Below are 18873 nucleotides of genomic sequence, written 5' to 3'. Positions count from 1 at the left end.
CAGTACTCAGTCAGTCACAGTGCACATCTTGCACACAATATGAATGACCAGCATGATTTAATGTCTCTGTAAGTTGCCGAACATGATCAATAGTTGATACATGTCCATCCCTCAAAATGACTTCTCTGTTAAGTTTTGATTGGTTTTCTATGCGCGCTGAAGGAATGTTTACTTGTTTACAAACGCCACAGACTTTCATGCATTCAAAACGAACACACACTACACACACTACACAGGCACTTAAAAAGACGTCACAAGTCCTTGTTATTGCAAGGGCAGCCAATGAGTAATTAAAATCAAGAACCATTCGACCAAAAATATTTTTTAATTGCAGAAGAAAAATATATTTTCTTCTGCTGTTATTAAGATTATCAAGTACATTGTTCAAACTGAAAGAAAAGTGTGCTATTAAATTGTGAATATGTGGTACAGTACAACGGGTGGATGGGAGATTTATCTCCCTGCTGCGGTTGGAGGAAAACATCAAATAAAAAGATGAAGAACAAATCTGAGCTTTGTGTCAACCTGTCACGCAAACCTGATCAATCTCTTCAGAAACCCATGGGGAGATAACAATGTTTGTGTGTGTGTATGAATGGAAAATGGCATCCCATCCATCCGTCCGTTCACTATTTAATTACAAATAATTATGTTTTACATTAGTTATGAGTCATCCCTTCATGCTGAGCAGCTTGAACTCTGCTGTGGGTTGTGACTGCAGCAGTCATAAAAATGCCATTTTACTTTCAAGCGAGGTGTTTTTTTTTTACTTGCAAATAAATTAATGTACCTCTGAGCACTAAAAGCATTCTTTCAGCTAACAAAATAATGAGTAATAATTTGCTCCAGGAACACGCATCAATATGGCAGACAGCATAAATGGGTGCTAAAAGTTTCAGAGGACCCACAGGACTCTCTAAATGCCTTTTAACATGCCTTTGAGTTTGCAATGCAGGTGGAATTCATCTGCATAAAATATAAAGCACAGTTGAGAGGCTGCGTAAAACACAGGTTCGGATCATTATGGGCAAATTGAGGATGAGTGCAATAAACATATATTCAACAGTGTTTTTTCCATCTACCTCAGAGGTGATTGTTTGTGTACAATTGGTGTTATTTAACAATGTTTTATGGTATTTATTTTTAATTAAAAGAATCACAAGAGATGGTGGAGCCGTGATACAGAGAGGAGACAAGCAAGAGACGAACTGAGGCTGTCACAGTTTGGTGTTGGTGCAAAGTTCTCTATCTTGTCATTCATTTTTTGACTCACAGATAACAACTTGTGCTCACCTGCTATTTGAATAGATATTACCGAGACATTTAACGTCCCGCCACAATCTGGATGCAAGGCGTGGTTGTGAGATGTTGTCTCACATCACTTTTACATCATTAAAAAAAAGCCCTGTAATGCTGGATTAACACATGGCGACAGACAATGGAATGATGAGTGGATGATTACGTGTTATTAAGGTGCATTTGCATGCAGGCTTTATATTCCTAATTGGTTTATTACCATTTTCCACTGACTTTCACACGCTGAACAAAAGATTGGGAAGTGAATATTTAGTTTTTTGCGGGTGTGGGGTAATTTCTTCTTTATCTGTTTAACCACTAGAAGGTGAACGCCACAAAGCATGCTGTAGTTTAGTCATATTTTATTTCAGTGGAGGACAGCTACACATCAAAATGTCTCTCAGTACTTGAGGTAGAATACATGTGGATCTTTCAAACAGTACTGAAAGATCAGCGGACAGGAGAGTTTTCCTTTTTGCTGACAGTGACAAGAACTCCTGCCCTCTGTTTTCTATCTGAAAACAGGGATGTGCACTTTGGCTACAGGCAAGAGGAAATGCTTCTGGGAGGGAGGAGAAAAGTGGTCTCAGGTGTCGAACTGAATGACAGACATTTCACTCTAACCTGGCTTGAGGAAACACAAGGGAAATGTTTTGTTCCCGACCTCACATCAAGGGAAACGCACAAATGGGCAAACAAGGCAAAAATGCAATCAGGGATGTCAGAGGTGAAAAACAGAAGAAAAAAAAAAAGCGAGACAGACGGAAATGGAAAATGACTGCAAGGACACCAAAAAGGCTCGCGGTAGTATCTGAAAGCCAACATGTCCCACATCACTACCAGTTTGCACTTGAATTTGTGAGAGTGATGTACAAGGAGAATCATTTCATAAAAAAAGCTATGATATGATGCTTTTGATCTATGCCAATTCAGCACAAGGTAATTAACCCTGAATTGCAGCATTTTGACAGAATTATCTCAACTTATATAGAAGAACTTCCCCATTTACACCAAAAAAAAAAGGGAACGAGTCGCTGTTTGTTCGATGAAAGCAGTTTGTGTATCAATTGCACTCATGCTGGCAAAGGAAACACTGCTTCCTTTCAGGTTGACTCGCTCGCAGGTTCCAAAATAATTTGTAATGTGCACTAAATCAGACAAGAAAAAGCGGCATAGACGGGACTGTGTTTTGCTCTCCATCCAGAACTCACAAGACGAGCCTCAGGATCAATGTGTTCTAATTGATACCTGTGTTGTCAATACAATCCCATGACAAGCTCCCTCTAGTCTCTCACAAGTTAAAGTCCTGGGTTTCTGCCATCATGATGAACAATCCCACTACCGAGGCAGCCAACTCCAAAGTACATCTGTGTATATCTTCAACAGAAGTGAGGCCAACTTTGCAAAAAACTGGCAATTTGGATTCATTCGTTTTCCTAACGACCAGTTGTTGGAGAGAAAGGAACTAATGAATAACATTAAGTAGGTGCCCTTGTGATAAATGCAGGTTCCAGCTCATACTTAACTTTGATTGAACATGATGTGAAACCTGGAGCCGAACTTCACTCTCACACATGCGTGAATGCACACGCACACCCACACACACACGCTGATAGTGTAAGTCTTTTAGAGGTGTGGAAAGGTCCAGACTTGTGTGGAGCTGAACCATGAAAGCTGAACTTATTAGTCTTGAATGGTCCTGAATATTAATGTGTGACCCGAAGTTAAACTCCAGATCAGAAACTCTGTGGACCAGATAAAATGAACAAATGCTGTTTGTACTAAAAAGAGATTGACAGTTGAGCGTCCATCAAGATGGTATTTAAAATATTTAACCTATAATAGAATTATTACACTCTGGGGGGGAAAAAAATAGTTTTCCCTTGAATACAAGTTCACAAAAACACATGAGTAATAAGTATTGAGTGATTACATATATAATATATGTATTAGACAGTAGATCAGCTGATAAGTTACGAGATATTGCAAGAAACATATGTTTGATGTTGTTAATGTCTTGATTAATCTATTAACATAACAGCAACTGTTACTTTTCAAATCAGTAATAAGCAAACATGCAGTTATGTGCTTATGTATTAAAGTATTTTGGGTTGACTAGTTGTGAATTGGTTGGTGAATATTCGGTAATTCAATGTGACCTTTTCTCTTTTTCACACACTCTTTTAGTGTGTTTTAGTTATTGCTTCACTTGGATGTTCGGGCTCCACTGTGCAGATGTTGTTGTGCTTCTTGGTTCTCTTTTTAAATCTGGGTTTAATGTGTACGCCGGATTTGTGACATTTCAACGATGTCGTGTGCCGTGGATCCTGGAATCCTCCAGTGCACAAACACAGAGCCATGCGGTGAAGTAGTATCTTGTGTGCAGCAATTCAACTTTGACACGTTTGCGTATCTGGATTTTTCAGTGAGGGAGAAAAAGTAGCTCTTAACTAGTTGATTGAGCCTGTTTTTGTGCAAAACCCATATCAGAAACGGATAATTAATCTTAACAGGGTACGTTATAGATATGATATATTATTTATATATATTATTTATATATATATATATATATATATATATATATATATATATATATCGTGTTATCACTCTTAAAATGTAATTGGAGCTTCCATTTGATCAGAAACCCAACAGATTTTGGCATCCAAATCCTTGAAGCTAAAAATGACAAGCTACTCTGTCATAAGGTACAACAGAGGGATAGTTCACCTAAACGTAGGCTCACAACCCAGAACCTCTCATCACTTGGGTTCATAATGGCTTCATTTAGTTGCTGATGTACAGTATGTTACTGCACCTTCATTATCAGAGCCCTTACCATGTCAAACAAGACTATATAGTAAACATGCAAAAACAGTTTTGAGTGTAAAAGAAATACAATCAATAAGGACTTGCATTTTTTTTTAACTCCATCTCAATACAGTCTGTATACAATGTGGCTGTATTGTATCTGATCCAGGACCAGTAATGCATGTGAACCTCCTCAATACCTCTCCAAGTTAGGAACAGGTGGAGACACCAATTATCCATTTATTCAGTCAAGTACGTCCACATATTACAGTCCGACTCTTGGCGAGGCGACGCTGGGATCACCAGCCTCCTCCAGACCAGTCGAGTCCAGGTGAAGCTCCCTCATCCTCTTTACTACACATGCCATATGACAGCAGGACGGATGATTACATCGCTCTGCTGGCAACATCACATCCATCTCAGTGATGGATAGGTCTCAGCTGGGGGACATATTTTGAATAAAAATGTCCCAAGAGGCCAGAGGAGTCTTCAGGGGGAATTCATAATCTATTACTCTCATCTTTTGGATTATCTTGGTGTGTATAGAGTTCTGTACTGATTGAAATTTAAAAGATGTAATTCAATCAGACAAACCCCCCAATTGCAAAGTATGCTCAAAGTTTAAACAGAACTTGGGTTGTAATAATATTTTTTTAACATTCTCTTTATTCCTTTATTGATGTCATTTTTAAGACATTTTGATAAAATTATGATTACCAGCAAGACTCAAGTCTGAAAGATTATGAATTAATAACAGGCAAGTGTTTAATTTATCAGCTCAGGGGGTTCCTCAACACATCTGAGCTCTATGGTAAATTCATTTCTGACTATTTTTACAACCTTTGTTTTCTGCATAGTAATTGAATGGATGGACTCAACAGGGACTGCTATATGCTAACATGTATTTCCATTAACCAGCAGGGAGTTATAAAGTTGTCAAAATGTATACTGTCCTTTGAGCAGCCACAAAAGATGTGTCTCTGTTCTGACACATCCTTGCTGTGAGTATAACCCAGATCATATTAACAGCAATTAATGCCATAAGCACTTTCATAATATACAAGGCACAAAATGAAGTGATACCAAATCGGATGAATGGGGAAAAAATAAAATACAAAAAGACTTTAATGTACCAACCAATCTGTATTAGCATAGGTAAATACTTAGAATAGGATGTAGTGACAGATGCTCTCCCATCTCTGGTAGAAAATGAAACAATTCGTATACAGACCACGCCAACACCGCCGTGCGTAAACAGCTGTTGCACTTACCGATCCTAAGGACTTGTGTTGAGCTCAGGCAGAGCTGCGCCACAAAAAGAAGAGAGAAGAAAAGTCTCTTTCTTTCCTCCATAGTGCTCCAGGCGAACTCACCGCGGGTCTTGACACCATGACAGAAAGAAACGGCCTCTATCCACGCGCTGAAACACCTGACGCGCCATGCCAGCGCGCAACACAAGTTGTATTCCCAATTCGGTCCTTTGCACTCTGCATCACCTCTTCGCACCAGAGAGGCGAACAATGATGACCGCCAGTTGCGTGGATCCACCTTTCCGGTACGAAACCAATTCAAGTCACATCTTCTGAGCAAAAACTAGCGGCGAAGAAACAGCGAGGCAGAGTAAGCGCGTCCACTTTTACTCTCTCGTCAGGCAGGAGCTCGGGAGAGTGAGAGCGCGCGGATCAGTGGCACGCACGCCGAAATGTAATTGATTTCCGGTACGCCTTATCAAAATAAAAGACACTTTGAACTTTATTTGTAAAAAACTTTTATTTTGATGGGGAAAATAAAAATATTGGATTTTTTTTTATTGTAATCCAACAACCTTTCTTTAAACATTTTAAAGAAAATGAATTCCTATAAGCGCATTTTGTATCTTAATATAATACAAATCACTGACAACCACATGTGTAGTCTGGCTAAGAAAAAAATCATAATTCTTCCTTTATATTATATTATTAACCAATTGTTTAAAAGCTCAGAAATTTAACTGCCTTACTCCTGAAATAACCTCTGACCCCAATCCTGAAAAAAATGTATAGGTCCTATACCAAAATATTTTAACAGTGCCCTCTGAGAAAGAGATCTAATGGATATTTAACCAACTCATTATCCCCTAATAGCATGGCCCTTAATGTATGGAGGAAAACATGCCATGGCATTAAATCAGTGTCTGTTATTTTATTGTCCAAATAAGTGATGGATTGACTGTGACTGGTATGACCTCATGTTGCATACATGTAGCCTTTAGGCAACAGCTGTCCTTTGTTGAAAAATGTAAACATCTTATTTTGCCTTTATTGAATAAAGTTATGTGCCTCTTGTACAAATGGTGGTCAACTATATGGACAATTCTCTCTATTTTGCCTGCCCAAAATAGGCATCTTTAGTATGTGTAGCCGTGATCTAATTCTGGTTATCTCTGTATAGTTTGGATCCATTTGGTTGGGATTAAGGAGCAGATGGATTGGCAGCGGCTCTGTCCACCGGTCCTGATGAGAGGAGAATAATCTTCAGGTTACAGGGCAGATGCCAGATTATCTCTCACTACAGACAAGCAAGGTTTTTTTTTAGACCGGGTCACTGGATGCCTTCCCAAACTCAAATAACGACAACAGGACATAGGAATGTATTTTAAATAAAAAAGTCCCCTGATGTGCTTTAACATCCACCTTTAGATATAGACATATTTGATCTTTATAGACCGGCGTGAATACTATTTGAATTATTCTTCCGTTTCATCATTGGAGTAGCATAAAACATACATACATTGTATGTGGCTCGGCAACATCAATTCACTGCTGGGTTTCTGAAGCTTGTTTACTCGACACTGCTGTGTGATATCTTGACATTTGAAAAATGCAAAGATTCCAGGTGCATCTCGCAGGCTCGCTCTCCTCAAGCAAATTCTGCATTACGTCAGAACTGACATTTATCACAATGTTTGTGAACTCCCTCAAAGCTGGCAGCCAAAGTGAGGTGAAAAAAACTCTGCCAACTTCAACCTGACAAACAGCCTATAGACAAACTTAATTAACTCAGAGAATGACCATTAAGCCTCTCCAGAGGGAGCCCGTGGGCAACAGCCCTAACACCAAACTTGCCTGACATGAATACTGAGCAGAATTGTGTCTCCGCAGAGTGTCAGGTAAATACTATGCATGTAAATGTCTGCTAAAGCTGCAGAAAGGAGAGTACTTCAGATTAAATGAAAAAATACATTTTAAACCAGAGAATTTTCTTCAAACATTATTGTCCCATTCTGATTAGCAACATTGAATTTCAAAGAAATTACTTACTTTACTGTATATAGTTGGTGTTTAAATGACTTTGAAATGTATGTGATGTCTTTTACTTTGTATCATACAGCAGCTTTACGAAATCAAGCCTTTACTTCCTGCCTCTACTTTCAGATTATTCAGTTATCCATCAAAACTGATTTGATTCTTTATTTCACCCTGTGCAATACCTGGAATCCAACCAAATACAATTTAAGATAGAAATTGAATCTGAAAAAAAAATCATGTGGCGTCTCTCATTTTTATTTGATTAACTGAATGTGATCTTCCAATACCCTCTGCGGCAGTTATGTTTATAAAAAAAAAAAAAAATGTATCCCTTTGAAGGAGACAATTGGTGAGCTCTGTGTCACTGTGGAGGGAAAGCAGCCCTTTGACTGTAGGCATGTGTGTAAAAGGAAAAATAATTAGCACCATCACACAAAACTAAATTTAGAAAATTTATTTTCAAACATAAAAATGAAAATACTCCACATTGTTATGTACGAACACAGTTTCAAAAGTACAAAGGGAGGAGTCAAAGGGGTTCTCACAGGATTTGCCTCCAAGGCCAAGTGATTGTGTTTCACAGTCTGAGCGTCCTTATCGGGCATCATCACCCAGAAAGCTAAATTCTAAGAAACCAGCATCATAATAAAAAGACAACAATAAGAACATCCAAAGTGTATTATTTCCCTCAAATGACCTCACACTCTGATTTAGAGTAGCGCTCAGTTTCCCGCCCCCTCACAGTTGGGTATTAAGTGCATGTTCAATACATCCATTAAAAGGTGTGCATGACGGTGTCGAGCTCTGCAATCGGGGTGCTGCTCGGATGACATAGTGAAACAACACAGCCTGGTGGAAAAAGGGAAGAAATGCAGGTTGGGGAAAGTGGAAATATCATAAGGATGGATGTAAAATGTCATGGATGTAAAGTCTCAGTCAGCTTGTCCGTGGTTGTGATGCCTCTTGACATGACAAAGGAGCTGGAGAGAGAGAGAGAAGATGATGTCTGAATCGGTCAGAGGATGACGGGTCAGCTGCATGATTGACCTTTCTCCGTGGCGCTACAGTACAGCCACTAACATGGCTCTAGTGAATATCTCTTTTCAAAACAACAAAGAAAAGTCAAGTAAAACAGGATTGTTGGAGGAATTAAGCCATTTCAAGGATTAATAGTATAGAATTTCTCATGAATATGGGGAATAATGAGAGCATGGCCTCCTGGAGTGGATGTAGTAAATCAATGAAATCTTTTAGTTAAGAAAATAAAAATGGCGTGTTATTTGATGAACAAAATGGGGGCACAAGCGATGGCTCTCTCAGGCCTGTTTCTGGCACCAAACGCACAAAAGGTGGTTTGTAACACTGGGCCTCCGAGTGTGGTGTAAACATTACAAATTACAGTGAAAAGGCAATACTTAAATAAAAAGTTGGTAGACCAACTTGTAAATTAATATCCTAGAAAACAAAAGTGAGCTTCAAAATGTTTCATACAAGAGATTAACGGCACTCTTTTTGTACTAGACAACAATGTGCAGCTGATATTACGTTAAAAACAATGAAAAGCACAATAAAGCTAGTTATATCATCTCATCTTCGTACACAGCAGTCATTAAGCCAAAAGCCCCTGAAGAGTAACACACAGCCCTTGAGTGTTAAAATACAAACAGTTTCTGAATCTGAAAAATATAACACCCACATTCCTGTGTTGAAAAATAGACATTTTAGCCACAAGATCACAGTTCAGTGATGATGTCTCTTCAGTATGACGTGTGCGCAGTACAGCAGCTGTCTGTAGCGTCTCTGTGCTCCTGTGTACTTTATGCACTTACAGTGTACACACACACACACACACACACTTTATTGTGTACTTGCGTGCACATGCAGTGTTGTTGCGTTTATATGTTCGCATACATTTCCACAGGTGTGTGTATTGCCTGGGTGTATGTCTAAAACCGTAAGGTTTTAAGCATTATGGGATGAGCGTACATTTGATTTTTCCTTACTCGCTGTGTTTCAGTACTTTAGGGTTGTCAGTACAACGGAGATGCAGGTTAGGTGGGAAGAGGAGGGTTGTTTGGTGATACAGGGAGAACTGTCTGTGGTTGAATACCTTCTATACATGAATACCTCCAAATTCTACATATTTAAAGCTTGTAACTAATCTCTTTTCCATTTTCTTGCCCTCCTACTCTATGTAAAAGTGGAAGGATCAAGCGACCCTTTGTCATCTGGTTTTACAAATCAGAAGACGTCACTGTTGCACCCGTTAGAAAAGTCGTCCCGCCGCACCCAGATGACGTCGTTGTCTTTATTTGTGGCAAGCTTTAGAGTCGGAGTTGCACAGCGAGACAAAGAGACACCACAAGAGGTGAAGGAGTCTACCAAGCCGGAATCCTCATCATGCTTTATCCGATCAACTTCCTCCTCCTGCGTGACGCTTAGCATTATCTCACTTCCAGACTCCGTTTGTCCGTTCAGGTTGTGGCTCCTCACCTCTGCGGCCTGAAGGTCCAGTCCCTCCATCCTCCCCTCCAGGTCGGCCGGTTCTGCCGAAGCAGCTCGCACAGACTTACAGTACTCGTCGTCGTCGCTCAAAATGTCCGTCTCCTTCATCTGCCCCACGTCGATGCCCACACCCTGCTCTTCATAGCGACCCAGGTCAAACTGCTCCTCCACCCAGCGGTCCGTGTCCTCTCCTTGAGGTTTGTTGGATTGAGGAAGAGCGTGCTGGGACAGAGGCGGGTAAGAAGACTGGTGGGAGGCGTCTGAATCGTTGCCGTTGTTGTTGCCGCCGTGGAAAACCATGTCGGTGTCAATGGTGATGCGGTTCCTCACCAGTTTCCTGCGGGGCAGTGTTCGTGATGGAGCTGATGCTAAACAAGCAGAAAGAAATATAAAAGATATTGTCTTGTTAATGCCATGTCCAAACATTGTAGGCCCCTCTTGTCCTGTGAACTATAAGCTATACTTGAGCTTTGTCACCTGCTCTATTCATGACAGGCCGCCCTCCTTTTAGGGCACAAAGACGTTTGCCCCCAAATGGGACGTACTGCTGGTTGGGTGGCAGAGAATCTGTATTGAGAAGCTGCCGGCGCTGCTTTTCCCGAAGAATGGAGTGAACTGCTTTCAGGAAGTCCTTCTTACTTTCTGGAGAACTGCAGATTAGACACACAAAAAAAGAAAGAAGAAAAAGAGGTTTTAGTTCACATGTTTTGAATACATGTGTACAGCTTTTTTTTAAATATAATAATAATACCTGCAGCACAACTGGAATGTTCTCTCTGGTCTTCCTTCTGATTCGGATCTTGTGTGAACGATCTCACACACCGATGTACCCTCAGAGTCTGAGAGGAGGAGACAAGGGAGCATTGCATTAATTTATGTCATCAATTTCTTCCCTCCTAAACAATAGTCCACTTGGCAGAAACAACACACTGCCGGTTGTGATTTCAAGTTCATAGGACAGAGATGTGGAGGAAGAGAAAGATTGCATGCAGACATACTAATGGATATCTATCCGTTTTACTCTTATTTATTTTGTGGGAAAGAAAACCAGCAACACCGAGTGGACTCCAGAGCCTTTGAAGTCACCGTCAGAAAACATTTCACCAGAAACGACCTCTGTGGTTTGGACAACAACTCCCTCGCATGCAAATTATATTTGACTGTGCCCTCAATATAAAAATGCTGAATAAATGTATTGCTAAAGAACAATATGCTTAAGTTGTAAATTAATCTCCTGGGAAAAGAAGCAATAATATAGTTTAAGCACAAGCAAGATAGTATTTGTAAAGTCCAGTGTCTCCCTTGTGAGGACATATTAACTTTGGTAAACATCTAAGAATAATGTGTAATACATTTATGCACCATCTGTAGCACATGCAAAAGAGATTTTTTTTCTGGATGACTGACAATATCAATTATGAGATCTATGCTTCCAAGGCAAAACAAATGATTTAAATGAAAATGAGGTCTCCACCTGCTGCCTCAAAGAGTTTTATCCAAGCATTTCAATTCATGTCCGATACATATTTTTGACTAAAAAGCAGAATATTAAAATGTTTTTTTTTTTCTGTTTGATGTGACAAGTCTATCAAATAAGTCTATCATACTTTCTAAATATGCTGGAACATTTTCGTCACTGGATTTATAAGAACACAATAACAACATGCATCAGCGAGTTGGCTCCTCCATTCACTCTTGACCTACTTCTTTTTGTAAAGTTGAACCACCTGAATACATTTTCTTTTTATGCACGTCTACTCGGTTGGGGGGAAAAAAACACCACTCCTTAATTTGCTCATAGTACATGGAGGAAAATAACATTTTCTGCATGTTACTGTATTTAAATAGACCTACTTGCAAGGGCACGGACTTGGAGAGAGTCAGTTGCGATCATGTGACGGAAACGGAAAGGATCTTTATCATCAATCACAGATACACGGTGAGATCCACCCTAAAAAAGAAGAGGAACGAGTTAGATATCCAACACATAACCACTGCAATACATCAAGATGACAGCAGGGAGTGCAAGAGTGCAATCACAGAAGGGCGGTATCACAGACCCAAGCATCCCGCACCTGATTGTGGTGTACAATGGCACTAGTAAAAGTGTGCATATAAAGTATCTTCAGTCTATTCAGTTGTTGATAACTACCCTCATTCAATTCATTATATTGCCCCATGATGAAATACATTAACGTTCATTTCTTTGTATCCTCAATGTGCCACCCCAAACAAAACAAAAGCAATTTAAAAGAGAATCACTTCAGAAAAAGCCATGAGCTCCAATCCACACAATACATCCAACAACAAAGTGTTTCTCTGACTGCATTCATCAACAGATAATAGAAGGACAAAAAAATAGTACTCACGATTCTTTTCCTATGCTTGGAGCTGTCTTTGTACACAAATACAACTGCTGTTTTGAACACTAAAATGAGGGAAAAGGAAACAAGGAAAACATAAGTAGGGTCTGTTTTTATTCACGGAGATATCAAAGTAGACATTTCTTTCCTCGATTTACGACAGTGCAAGCTTGATACGGCATGTAAATAGATGCTTTTAGTCCCATCTTTCGAGAAAAAACAGCCTCAAACTACTGGCACGCTACATCAGAGGCTCAAAAGATGAATATGGACCAAAGTCAGGACATTGCATGCACAAAGCGACGTCTGCAACTCACTATCGCCTTGCCATGAAAAGCCCTGATACCATCTACATGAAATATTGAAAATTAAAAAGTGTCTGGGCCGACACTTTTAAGAAACAGGACATTTTTGGGTGTGTGAGAATTTCATAAGCCCATTTCTAAAAAAAATAACATGTTGCATTTCACGTGATAAGTAAGAAAATATGTTATGTTATATGGCCGACTGGGTTTTCCTTTTACCAAGTCTATTTCCTCGCGGTCTGAAATAGCACCCAGCCTCACTATGCATGGCATAGTTATGTGGGATACAGTAAAGTGCCCCGTGCCTGCAAGTGTTAAGATACAGTATGCAGTGTTTCTGCAGGGCCGAGCACAGCAGACATACAGTAGCATTGCTCTTTTGTTGTAGAAAAAACAATAACGGCATACCTATTGTATATGGAAATATACTCATAACAAGGGATAAGCACTTTGCAGATCATGTGTCTATTTGAAATACTGCAGATGTGACCAATCTAATGCATAAAGATCCAAAACTGCGTGTCATAATTTGAAAATATGCATATTAAAGAGTTTGACCTAAAAATGAATTACATTATTACTCTAAATGTAAATTAAGTGAAGCTGCAATGCAACCAATAAAGTATTTTATGAAGATTACATTATGTCTTCTATACATCATTATGCAATAAAGTATTTTATGAAGATTATATTATGTCTTCTATACATCATTATGACATATTATGATTGACTACAAGGCTATTTAATTTGAATTGCGTTGGATATAGCTAGATGAATTGAAATAAAAGCTGAAAAATTAAAAAGGTTTCTATGCCTGTTAAGGACAAAAAAGATTTAAACCCTCCTAAAAATTCCTTTATAAAACAGACAATAGTTGGGCAGAATAAATCCTACAATATAATCCAGAATCCACATTAAGCCTTACCAAAAGCAGCCATATCAGGGTCCTTTTTGCCTTTGACCAAAAAGGCCGGGGGGTTGATCCACACCACAGTAGAATGCAGCAAAAGATCCCCCATCGAGAGATCAGCCACCTGGGACAAACACGTAATTCAACAGATTGTAAAATATTACATGAAATGATTGGATAATCTATTGGATTCAGGACCGATCCAGCCTTGGATGAAAAGGTACCTCTTTTTTATCCGCAGTCTGGTCATTGATGAGCTGGTCGAACACAGCTCCGTACTCCTCATGGAGCTTTTGCATCTCATTGATGTGGCTCGCAACTTTATTCATGGCCTTCATTGCAACTGAATTGGACAAACATGTGATTGTTTAATATCAGCTTCAGACCCATGGAACTATAATCAGCTTCACAATGGTTCATTGTTAAAAAGCGAATAACACATTTTACACTGGCTTACCGTCCAGGTGGTAGTGTTCCTCACTGTCAGGGTCAGTGAGAGAGTAGAGTTCCCTTATCAGCAGCGGGTACTTCAGGACCCTCTGGATGGGTTTGATCAAGTAGGACTCCAGAGTGGATGAATGTTGCTGTCTGGGGTTTCTTTCGGCCAAGAAAGCCTTGAAATCTGGGTCGGTTTTTGCTGGATGAGCAGAAATATGAGCATTTGTTCATTTTGTACAAAGGGCAAGGAAACATTAACAGATACCGGCTGCTACACCTGAAAGATCCTCTGTATCTGTAAAGAACTCGAATTGTGAGATGAAAACCGAAACAGGTGGCCACTAAAGTGTCCGTCAGGATAGCAACCAAAGCAGTAAATCCTCTCAACTGCATGATCACACACACACGCTGTCAGTCTCAAGTGTATGCCTCACTGTGTGCGGATACTAGTTGCAGCATGCCCTCCATACTGCAGGGCTTGTGACTACACAAGGCTCTCAGCTATCACATGCCACTAACGGTAGAGAGCAAGACACTTCTGTACAAGAGGAACATGCTCTGTGGTGGCTCTGAGCATCATGCCAGTCAACGTGCTCATGTTGTTACCTTTAGCCAGGACCTTGGGGACCTTGGTGTGGCTGGCGCAAAAGGCGCTGTAGATCTTGAAGCGATCGGCGTAATACAGGAAGGAACCGCCCAAGGAGAACAGCACTTTCTGTGGAAACACACAAGCATTACATGGCATCTTAATAAAAGTATATGTGCTCATAAATCAAGCCTGCACTCTAGTAAATGAGAATTATTTTAATGAAGAAAGAGTCAAAGTGATTGGGTTTGGGTTTGGAAGCACCGCATCAGTGAGAGGAAATGTACTCAAAGGCAAACATGTCTCCAGAGCTGCATAAACGCCCTACACCACACACTATAGCATTGATTATCCCGGTAAAAGCCAGGTCTAATCAACAGTAAAAGCGTGACAAATTATGAGAGGATTAAAAATGTAATTAACAGATTTAAGGAAATCAACATTCCCTCACCTTAAACTGCTCCACCCTTTCCAGTCTGTCCAGATCTGGCACCAGACGGATCCCATCTTCCAGTGTCCGGAGAAACTCCACCTGGAACTCCACCATCTCCCCGAGGTTACCGAACAAAACATCCAGCTACAACACAAGCAAAGCATTGTTTGAGACGGTTACGAACTCGAGAGCATCGGCGCTGTTTCGGGTTATATAAATCTACAACAATTCATATGAAGTTTTTTTTTTGTTTTAGGATTATACAGATCAGGTAGAAGGTACCTCATCCTGTGAAAGGAAACTCTCCTTCTGCAAAGGTGTTAAGTAGCACTCGATGAGGCAGCTCAGGTCCTGAAAGAGACGAGAGACAGGAACAAGATTAGCCTGTGATCAGATATTGAAGGAAGAATGAGGAAAGAGCTTGTGTGGACGTCTATTGAAGTGAAGGCTGTTTTAATTTGGAGTCTTTCCTAAGGATTTTACATTTAAAAAAGAAATCAGCTCACACACGTATGAACATAAACCACTATGACACAAAAAGCATGTTCACAATCTGCATACAAAAAGTTGAATCTAGTTTTACCAGCAACAGTATGTGTGATTGTGTGTCCATTAACAGCTACAAATATGACTTATGATTGGGTATTGATTTGTGTGGTAAAGATTGTCTTTATACTGCTTATACTGACTTTGACGTAGGTCCTCTCAGTCTCCACGAGTTCATTGATGACCTTGCGGAGTTTGTCTGCGTGGGAGAGCTGTCTCTGGGCAGCAATGCCTGCTGTGGGTGGTAGAGCCGACACAGGGCTCGGAGAGAGGGACGATGAGGACGACGATGAGGAGGATGACATAGGGCACTCCAAGGGATTCATGTCATGGAGACTGCGGCAGAAAGCAGTGACCTGCTCTGTGCCCTGTACAGAGAAGAGACAAAGAACATGTCACTCATCTGTAGAATGGTTTTAAGGGTGATTTAGTGTCAGAGAACGCTGCTACTAGTGCGTTTGACAGGTTAAAAAGTTGTACTTGTTCTCCTGAGAGCTACCGTAAGCAAAAAGGGAATCATGTTAAGAGTGTAGAACAAACTCAAAAATATGCACCAGCAACAAAACATACAATATATACGCTTGCAAAACCTGCCAAAACAACACCCCTGGTATCAAAAATACCAAGCATGTGCAAACCTGCCAGCCAAAACTGTAGCGTAGTGTGCCTAATGTTAGGAAAAAGAAAAAGCAGAGGGCTCGTCCCCTCTACAGACCAATAGCATTTGATATTGCTGCTACTCTTAGGAACTGAAGACTCATATTTCTTATTCAGTAACATGCTTTGCAAAGTGAGGGTCAAAAACATCTAAAAAAAAAAAAAGCTTTGTTGAATCATCAGCAGTTTGAGAAACTAGAACACACACAAGAACATATAGTTTGGATCAAGAGGCTTTGTCCACATTTACTGCTTCTTTCATAGTTTCAAGGTTGTGAAGGTGTTGTAACAGTGCGTAGGAGAAGAAAGTGACATAGGAGGATTATCAAAAGTGAGGCTGGACGTGCAACTCTGAAATACAGCAATAAATCCTACAATATCAAAACAATTCTGGTTTTATGGGTTCGTTTGCGGGCCAAGTCCAGGCAGGTCTGTTGAGAGACATCTTTTCACCGTCTCCACGAGCCAGGACTAGTACATTAAAATGAAAATTAAGAAAAATAATCTCCTTGAAATGTGGGGGAATCAATGACTCATCCCACACACTGAACACTAATTGCACAAGATTTGTACTCCATGTCGCATTAAATTTGACTCATGTCTAAAACCACCACTACTACACACCTAATTCTTGCCTTAATCCACTCCAACCCATTGTGTGATCGTCATTGTGTGATCGTCTTTCATCAAATACACCTTTTAAGAAATTGAAAGCTCTGATCTGGTAAGGCCGGACAATTATTAAAAATCCCCTTTGTGAGATATGTAATACAAACAAGGACAAATTAACCATCACAAAGTGGCATGAATAGACACGTGAGCCATTGCAGTGGAACTGTGTTGTGAACAGCTGATCGGGTGATTGATGGTATGCAAGCCTTCGTCTTTATCTGCAAGATCGGATTTTCAGCCATCTTTTAGTTTGATGGGATTAATGGTTGTAATTCAATACGTCAGTCAGTGTTATTCAAAAAAGTACTGTTGCAAATATGTCACACAAACATCCCACATCTGTGTGGCATCAGTGAAGGTGTTTATTAATTGTAATCCGTGACAACATGCTGCGCCTGCTCGTGTGTTTCTACTGGCTGATCTACTGACAGCTGGTCAGCTGGAAGGCACGCCTTGTCTTTGCTGATTCCACGGATTGTCTCCTGTTGAGCTGCAGCGATGACAAACACAATTTTCCGTTGTGGTATTCAAACCAGTTTCTCAACACCACAGAGTCCACACGCACACACAATTTGAAAAACATGCTGATGCTGAAATTCCAGCATCAAGTTCATTAGAACGATATCAACTGAAAACAAAAGTATGTATTACAAGTAAAATATTAGGTCTATTTTTGAGAAAATAAGTTGATGCATGGATCAATGTGAAAGACTGTCTGCTATCACACACACACACACACACACACACACACACACACACACACACACACACACACACACACACACACACACACACACAAGATAACCAAAGCTACATTTTTCCAATTGCATTGTTTGTCTCAAAAACAACTGAACAACTGAGCTCATCTGATAATAATTCTCAATTGTTAGATTTGCGACACAGTGATGCTTTTTTTTTTCAATAACACAATTAATAATGCTTCACTCGTTCCATGGACATATAAACAGGGTGATATGATTAGGTCTGAACCCTGAAGCTTGTTATCACAATGTGTGAGGATTTCATTAGTTGTGCGAATGGTTTGTTCTGGTGGGAATTGAACCTATAACTTCGGCACTGTTGGTCCCATCACATAGTCACTGACCTCTGCAGGATAATATCCACAACAAACACACACACACACACACACACACACACACACACACACACACACACACACACGGCTCACCAGCTGTAACATATCATAGATGGAGTCGGTCGAGCGTCTGGAGTTCTTGCTCCTCCTGAAGGCTGACATGCTGGCAGTTCAAACAAAGGTCAAGGAGAAGTCAGGTGTCCGCTTTCTGTCCTACTTTTCCACTCCAGGTATCTCCATTCCTCCTTCAATGTCCCTCAGAGCCAAGAGGAATCGTTTTTACACTATCTTCTACCGAAATGTACAACGGATGCAGTATGTTAATTGCTTCTAGCCATACTGATAAAAAAAAAAGTGTAAAAGTAAATAACTGCTATTCAGCTCTCACATCGCTCTGCAAAACACTATAGCTGGTAAAAAATCATTTCTGTTGCAGCTGAACAAAAAGATCAAAACATTAAATAGAAGAGATTACACTAAACAGCCCCCTCATGTCACTTCATCCTAAAAAGTCCATCCCATCAGCCTCTCTGTCTCAATAGCCTGCTGCCTCTGCACGTCGCCCAGTCATCTGCCGGTTACCGCTCTCTTTTCTTCCCGTCTCTGTCCTTATTGCTACGTCACTTCTGTCCAGGTGTTCGAGAGCAGCATCAACGGCGAATACAACATAAAATAACAAGATCACGTCCCCACGAGAGATGGAAGAAAAGAGGGGAGGAGAAAGGAGGTAGGAGAGGAGGGGGGTGAGGAAGCAGTGGGTCGTGAGAGCCAAACACAGGAATACAGGAACCGCACCAAACGACAACAGGCAAATCTGTTTTTCATCGCAACTCAGAGACTTATGTCACTACCTTTGAGAAAGGACAGCCGCCTTACTAAACAAGTAAAGCAAATGGTATGTACAAGCTCCATCTCATGTTTCAAAATGTAACATACCCAGCAAAATAAATGCCCTGATGTACCAAACATCT

At 40.3% G+C, this 18873-nt stretch overlaps 2 protein-coding genes across 5 annotated transcripts in view; both read right to left on the bottom strand.

Moving 5' to 3' along the window:
* Positions 1-5457, bottom strand: part of LOC137802177 (glutamate receptor ionotropic, kainate 1-like) — a 30304-nt gene extending 24847 nt beyond the window's left edge. For both annotated transcript variants that reach the window (XM_068599814.1, XM_068599816.1), the window contains exon 1: positions 5376-5457. In XM_068599814.1, coding sequence (XP_068455915.1) covers positions 5376-5457 — 82 coding nt within the window. The remainder of the gene's footprint in view (positions 1-5375) is intronic.
* Positions 5458-7879: 2422 nt separating this feature from the next.
* tiam1a (TIAM Rac1 associated GEF 1a) overlaps positions 7880-18873 on the bottom strand; it is a 50733-nt gene continuing 39739 nt past the window's right edge. For 2 of the 3 annotated variants that reach the window (XM_068600864.1, XM_068600866.1), the window contains 12 exons: positions 15621-15845; positions 15214-15282; positions 14950-15075; positions 14519-14627; positions 13932-14111; positions 13699-13817; positions 13490-13598; positions 12266-12324; positions 11751-11847; positions 10648-10735; positions 10374-10546; positions 7880-10264 (listed from right to left, as the gene is read on the bottom strand). In XM_068600864.1, the coding sequence (XP_068456965.1) occupies positions 9633-10264; positions 10374-10546; positions 10648-10735; positions 11751-11847; positions 12266-12324; positions 13490-13598; positions 13699-13817; positions 13932-14111; positions 14519-14627; positions 14950-15075; positions 15214-15282; positions 15621-15845 (1986 nt within the window). In that variant the 3' untranslated portion in view covers positions 7880-9632. Of the gene's footprint in view, positions 10265-10373; positions 10547-10647; positions 10736-11750; positions 11848-12265; positions 12325-13489; positions 13599-13698; positions 13818-13931; positions 14112-14518; positions 14628-14949; positions 15076-15213; positions 15283-15620; positions 15846-17995; positions 18391-18873 lie in introns of those variants that run through there. The other variant, XM_068600865.1, reaches the window with a different exon arrangement.

The sequence above is a fragment of the Clinocottus analis genome, unplaced genomic scaffold, assembly GCF_023055335.1.
Source record: "Clinocottus analis isolate CAN_PGR_092001 unplaced genomic scaffold, fCliAna1.0.p SCAF_5, whole genome shotgun sequence".
In the NCBI taxonomy this organism is placed as follows: Eukaryota; Metazoa; Chordata; class Actinopteri; order Perciformes; family Cottidae; genus Clinocottus; species Clinocottus analis.
This window is presented reverse-complemented; position numbering and strand designations above follow the sequence as displayed.